This window comes from Salvelinus alpinus, chromosome 30, assembly GCF_045679555.1.
Source record: "Salvelinus alpinus chromosome 30, SLU_Salpinus.1, whole genome shotgun sequence".
Classification (NCBI taxonomy): Eukaryota; Metazoa; Chordata; class Actinopteri; order Salmoniformes; family Salmonidae; genus Salvelinus; species Salvelinus alpinus.
The window spans coordinates 23,108,396-23,115,117 of record NC_092115.1 but is presented as its reverse complement, the minus strand read 5'-3'; the positions used below and the strand labels follow the sequence as shown (position 1 = coordinate 23,115,117).

At 44.7% G+C, this 6,722-nt stretch overlaps 1 protein-coding gene across 2 annotated transcripts in view; it reads right to left on the bottom strand.

The window, feature by feature from the left end:
• The window catches only part of LOC139559741 (brefeldin A-inhibited guanine nucleotide-exchange protein 1-like), a 29,611-nt gene that overhangs the window by 3,254 nt on the left and 19,635 nt on the right, over window positions 1–6,722 (bottom strand). For both annotated transcript variants that reach the window (XM_071376030.1, XM_071376031.1), the window contains 14 exons: window positions 6,004–6,154; window positions 5,612–5,702; window positions 5,429–5,469; window positions 5,018–5,187; window positions 4,734–4,885; window positions 4,276–4,448; window positions 3,933–4,093; window positions 3,509–3,639; window positions 2,971–3,100; window positions 2,662–2,797; window positions 2,116–2,254; window positions 1,935–2,001; window positions 456–615; window positions 25–164 (listed from right to left, as the gene is read on the bottom strand). In XM_071376030.1, the coding sequence (XP_071232131.1) occupies window positions 25–164; window positions 456–615; window positions 1,935–2,001; window positions 2,116–2,254; window positions 2,662–2,797; window positions 2,971–3,100; window positions 3,509–3,639; window positions 3,933–4,093; window positions 4,276–4,448; window positions 4,734–4,885; window positions 5,018–5,187; window positions 5,429–5,469; window positions 5,612–5,702; window positions 6,004–6,154 (1,842 nt within the window). The remainder of the gene's footprint in view (window positions 1–24; window positions 165–455; window positions 616–1,934; window positions 2,002–2,115; window positions 2,255–2,661; window positions 2,798–2,970; window positions 3,101–3,508; window positions 3,640–3,932; window positions 4,094–4,275; window positions 4,449–4,733; window positions 4,886–5,017; window positions 5,188–5,428; window positions 5,470–5,611; window positions 5,703–6,003; window positions 6,155–6,722) is intronic.

Genomic DNA, 6,722 nt, shown 5'->3' with positions numbered 1-6,722 from the left:
CTTCAACACAAACTCTTTGGTTACCTGTGCAGAAGCCAGGTTCTCTGCGTCCTCCTTCCTGCTGGTGGCGGGAAAGAAGACGATGTTGTCTATGGTCTGGATCAGCTCCAGCTGCACAACACACTTAATGAGCAGCGCTGAGAATAACCTCTGCTCCTGCATCTCTGCAACACATTGACAGACACAGCACAGCCAGTTTGAGGGGCAGGAAGAGAGGAATAGGAGGCAGGAGGAGAGAAACATGGACAGAGGGAGAGATTTGGAGGGGTAGGGATGGTGACAGGGGAGAGAAGGTGAAAGACAGGGGGGAGAAGGTGAGAGACAGAGACAAGAGAAGAGACGGTGAGAGACAGGGACAGGGGGAGAGAAAGTGAGCGTCATGGGTCATTGGCAAGGGAGAGACAATAAGGGGAGGGCTGCCTAGGACTTGCCCATACACCTCCACACAAACTCACTGGCTGGGTTCCTAGCCCTGGGGCCGTCCTCATATGTGCCCGAGGAGCCGCTGTATGTCCTCTGCCTCTGGTTCTCCAGGGAGATCCTGTCCACACTGCACACTGACTGCTGGTCCTCCGTACGAGTCTGAATGTCCACTGACTTCTGGGATATGGAGTCCTGAGAACACAAGAGAGGGACCAGTATGTAGCCTAGATTTTTAACACATCATACATAATCACAACCAATGATTCCTCTAAACTGGGCGTGTACGCGCAGCTCCCCACAGACTTCCGCTCAGAAGAAAAATCAGCCCGCTCAGAGAAGTACGAGATTGAACTTCATTCAACTTTCTCGAATTTTCCCCGTTTGTTAACACAATCAACGTTTCACTTTAATGTGGGAATTGTGTTTGAATCAATGCAATATTAGCCACTTTCAATGCAACATACCGAAACAAAAACTATGCAATACTTAGTAGGCAAAACTAACTATGCAAGAGATTTAATTGTAGGATTCTTTTACATTGACACGCACAAATCCTGCCACTACTCTACACAGACCGGTGCGCCATAACCAATCAGAGCTGTAGTAGGCCTATATGCAAATAAACCATGGCCATATATGGATTTGTGTCATTCACTTTGAACTGGACAGTTTTACAGCATGAGCGGTCACGATTATTATGCGCTTGTTTTGAGATAGAAGTGAGAGCTGCATGTAGCCATTTGTGCACATTTGTTCATATTATTTACTAGTTAGTGAGTTATTAGCCCAGTTATAGATAATTTCTAGTCAACAATGGGGGAGTGATTGCTTCCTACAAGAGCACAAAACGTGTACATTTCTAGCCATCTTTGAAATGCGATTCAGGTAAAAAGCTTTTTTTATGTCTTAAAGGGGCAGTGTCTAGGACAATAGGCAGAGGGTAGCATAATTTGTCTTAATCTCTGTAATAATGGTATGGGAATAATAATCCATTTTATTTTGTAAAGTGGTTTCTTGCATCAAACAACAACAAAATGTCAGTCACCTCCTCGTCCGAAGGACAAGTGAATAAACAGGTTAGTGTCAAGCCCTGCATGTAGGCTTACATTGAACACCATACATTGGTTGATGCTGAATGATAGAACTGCTATTTCCATGTTAAAATGTTATGTGATGCATTTTCTTCATTGTTTTTTATGCTAGCCCCCTCTGGTAGGCCTACATTATGATCAGTTAGGTCATTATGATCAGTCAGTGGCTTAAAATACTAAATTAACGCGGGTACAGCCTCAGTGTTCACAGTAAACACAACGTTCAAGTTTGCGCTCAGCTGGCCTGAAATTTGCTCAGTGCCGAAAAATATCAGAGGGAACATAGATCACAACTCAGCATGTTGTTTCGATTCATTTGAGCGTTAAGAAGTACTGTATTGGGAAGTCAGTGTGAAGTCTCAAACATAAACCAAATAAATGGTCAAAGTGGAATGGTGAACACACGAGCAGTAAACCTACCAGGTTTGAGAGGTCATACTGTGGCATCAGCTCCCCCTCTGCTCCAGCTGGTCTCCACGTCAGTAACCTAAGGACAGCAGACCCAACACAGAACAGAGTCAATTTACTCTTGCTATGAATTCTGCACACTTACAGTGGTTCAACTGCAGTAATAATTTACTGTAATTAAAAAGGGTCTTACGCATGAGGGATGGTTGTTTTGAAGATGTCCAGCATACAGTTGCAGGTTTTGTCCCATATCTCTGGGCTGAACTTCTCCCCGTTCAGAATGACTACATTTTCCAGACAGTTGGTCCCTGAGCGCGCCAGCTGCTCGTTGTCTGAGGAGAGACAGAGGTCAGAGGGACGGAGAGACAGACAGAGGGTCAAAGGAAGACAGGAGGGAGGGAGAGAGAGAGGGGAGGTAAGGAGAGAGAGAGGGGAGGGAGAGGGGGAGAGAGAGAGGGGGGGGGGGGAGAGGGGGAGAGAGAGAGAGGGGGAGAGAGGGGGGGGGGAGGGGGAGAGAGAGAGAGGGGGGAGAGAGAGAGAGGGGGGGGGGAGGGAGAGGGGGAGAGAGAGAGAGGGGGGGGGGAGGGAGAGGGGGAGAGAGAGAGAGGGGGGAGAGAGGGGGGGGGGGGAGAGGGGGGGGGGAGGGAGAGCAGATCAAAGATAGAGTGAAGAAAGAGAGAGTCCTAATCTCTGAGGTGTTTTAGATGAGACAGGGAACCAACCAGCCCTCTCCTCTCACCTTGTTGTACACACCAGTACAGTTGGGACAGGATATCATCCAGGAGAATATCGCTGAGAGGCTCAAAGTACTGAGTGAAGACATCACAGATGGCATAAAGTGCATGGTTACAGGTGGTGGTCATCCATTCAGCTTTCTGGGTTTGAAGAGGAAAACGAAGTTCGTGAAAATGCAGCAGCTGGCACCTTATTCCCTATGTAGTGCACCACTTTTGACCAGTACCCATAGTGCCAAACCATTTGGTACACACACTATGTATTTTATGGCTGTGACACAAAGTTCCGGAAAATTAGGTTAGCTTAGTCTAACCTCAGTCTGCTGCTCTGGAAGTTTCATGTTGTCAAAGATCCTAAAGATGATCCTGAACAGATCCTGCCACCAGTGTTTCTTGTAGGTGTGACCATATGTCTTCATCACCTCAAACATCACAGTCAAGCCCCTAGAGCAATGGCAAGGAAACAGGGATGATTTATTAGTAGAGGGTCCACACTCAGAAAAATGTATTCTGCTATTTTACTCATTAAGGCAACAAAAGCAGGGATGATCACATCACTTGTGAAACTCATTCATTCATGCCAGGTTGACAAAATAAAGACTACTGCTGGTAGTTCATTGTGCATACATTGATTTGACTCATTTTCCTCCAGTCAGGAGATGAGACAAGGACTAGGGACACAGGTATTCAATCAAATAAATTAATTTTATAAAGGTCTTTTTACATCAGGAGTTGTCACAAAGTGTTTTACAGCTACCTGGCCTAAACCCCAAAGAGCAAACGATGCAGAAGCACAGTGGCCTGGGAAAACTTCCTAGATGTTTGTTCCAGGTAAGATGAGAAAGGCCTTACCTGGTCCTGACGTCCAGTTTACACCGGTTGATGATGCAGGAGAGCTCAAACAGGATGGGGAACCATCCTCGCACCCACACCCTGTCCTCCGGGGCTACATTCATGTCATCGCTGGTGTAGTCTTTGAAGGCCTGGCAAGAGAGGGAGGAGAGGTTTACATCCATGGGTAAAAGAGGAATCTCATGGCCATTCAGAGTTGGATTGTCCTGAATAAATGATACCTGAATCCATACATTCCCTTTTCGTCTAGGTGATCTCCATTATCACTTATATCACCCTACAATAGTTTTTGGTTTGTTTGACTATTTCATACTTTATAACTTCTGCCCAACTACTAAACATCTTAGTTTTATCTCTGATATACACCAAACTGTTAATTATTGGAGTATTTCAAGTCCTTCTCAATATAGTGCTCACTGCTCACCTGTGGCCTCTCAGACACATATTTGGCACAGTGGCGTATGAGGCGGATGGACTCCATGCTGGTGTCAGGGAAGGAGGCGTTGCAGGCAAACTCAGACAGACACTTTACAGCATCCTGGAAAGAGTCAATGGTGGCCGGGAAGTGCTTCTCAAATACATTCGCTGAGAACAAAAAGATAAAAACAGAGAAATTACTAGATACAGGAACGGGTAATAAACAGGTTTCTCTTTGAGTTTCTCTTTGCACTACCATCCTCTACTATTCTTCATGTTTACATCAGTAAGTCATGTCATTGCCCAAGGAGTAGCTAGTGTTAGTCAGACTCAGAGAACCCAACACTTACTGACGATGTAGCCGGTGGTTTGGAAGGCAAGCTCTACGATGCTCCCGTCTTGGTCCGAGGCTGCCAGGTGGAACACTGAGAAGATGTTCTTCCACCCCGACCGGATGTTCCCAGCCTGGGAGTTCACCATCTGAGCTATACACCTCACCACCATGTCTCGAATGGTAGGAGACCTGTTGGCATTACAGTTTGAATCATTATGGAATCATTGCTTCATTTCAAGGTTTTAATAAGGTTTAAATAAGGTTTTAATAAGGTTTCAAGGTTTAAATCGTTGAATACTTTCAAGTTTTGAATTGTTGAATCATTTCAAGATTTGAATAAGTGAATTGTTTCAAGGTTTGAATAGTTTTCAAGGTTTGAATCATTTAATTGTTTTAGAAGGCCACAAAGGATACAATTGCAGCAATTTTGACAAGCACAAATTATTGCAGGTTACAAAATAAAACAAAGCTGACCTGTTCTTTTTCATGATATGTTCGAAAGGCCTCAAGAAATCCTTCTGGAAACGGAAGTTGGCGAGCTCTCCTTTTTCTAAGAATTTCATAGACAGCTGCCTCAGGGAGTCAACAGCAAATATAGCCACATCCTCATTGGAGTTACATCCAACCTGTACAGATACAAATGCATCTCAACCACTGTTGTCTCACCCGAAAACCAGCAAGAGAACAGCTCCATATAAATACATGCAGATTATGCATTTTTTCAACAGAAATTGCTACCTAATTAAAAATACAAAAACCTTGTTAAAATGGTCCCCGATGACCTCCCAAATTCTAGACCATTGAAGCCTGATGCGGCCCATGTTGTAGTAGGAGATCTCCACAATCTTCTGAAGGCTGAACATACGCGGATGTGTCGGTGAGGCAAGCTCGTCCATTGATACAGCACACAACCACCGCACAAAATCAACTGCAAAAAGACGACAAATGCATATCAAGCTGTTAATATTCATGTATATTCAAACAATAATGATCAAATATATCACACATTTACCCTGTATAACGTCAGAGTACAAACTACCTACCTCGATTCAAACGGATTTATTTAGTTGTTTCAACCATTATTTTTGTTCAACCATTATTACCTTCAGCACAAATGAGGTTAAATCTACACAGCATTTCTTTGTAGAGAAATATCAATCAATACCAACCTATTGCATTGCCATCGAGTCTGGTAGAACCAGTAAATATCCTGAGGGGGGAAAAAACCATAAGATACATTTTTCTCCATTTGCAATAGTGACTTCTTTTAGAGGTTTATTGAGTAATAAAACTGGAGAGAGGAAACAGCATATTGAATAAATTCCATCATAGGGCCCATTCTATCAGCCTACCTGTCAACAGCAACGACTACACTCTGGGAGCTTGCCTCTCCAATGGACTCCTGAATACTGGCTATTTGTTTACGGTCCACATTACCTCCAACTGCAAGACAAACAATGTGTAATGAGAAATAGCGAAAGGTACATGTTCTAAGAAAACCCCAATAGTCAGACAATGATACATAAGATTATATTACACATTATGAACAGAATATAAAAACGAAACCAGGCATTGTGACAATAGACCAGAGACTCATCTAAAAGCCTTGTGCATTCCAAATGGCACCTTAGTATATCCCATATAGCGCACTATTTTTAGCAGAGCCCTATGGGGTTAGGGTGGAAAAGGGAATAGGGTGCCATTTGGGACGCAACCTCTGTCATGGAAAGGCAAGAGGACTGACCCAGTCCCAGGTACTCTGAGCTGTCTGAGGCCTGCTCTCTCAGGCTGGCCAGGAGGCCCCCTTTGGCCGGGACCGTCCCTGAGATGTAGCGAGCCTTCACCCCTGTCCCGATAAGCTGGGCCAGCTCCAACTGACTGATACACTTCAGGATCTGTGAAAGACAGGACAGAAGAGTCGGGGTTAATACTTTTTTGTTACTATTCAACCTTTATTTAGCCTGGTAAGTCATTAAAAACCATTCTCATTTGTGATAACTAGCAGGAGAGAAGTGAGAGTTACTACTATTCAACCTTTATTTAGCCTGGTAAGTCATTAAAAACCATTCTCATTTGTGATAACTAGCAGGAGAGAAGTGAGAGTTACTACTATTCAACCTTTATTTAGCCTGGTAAGTGATTGAGAACAAATTAATTATCTGACAACGACGAAGTCGGTCAACAATTAAAAAACAGTGATGCCTCCCGTGTGGCGCAGTGGTCTAAGGCACTGCATCGTGCTAGCTGTGCCACCAGAGACTCTGGGTTCGAGCCCAGGCTCTGTCGCAGCCGGCCGCGACCGGGAGGTCCATGGGGCGACGCACAATTGGCCTAGCGTCATCCGGGTTAGGGAGGGTTTGGCCGGTAGGGATATCCTTGTCTCATCTCACACTAGCGACTCCTGTGGTGGGCCGGGCGCAGTGCACACTGACCAGGTCGCTAGGTGTACGGTGTTTCCTCCGA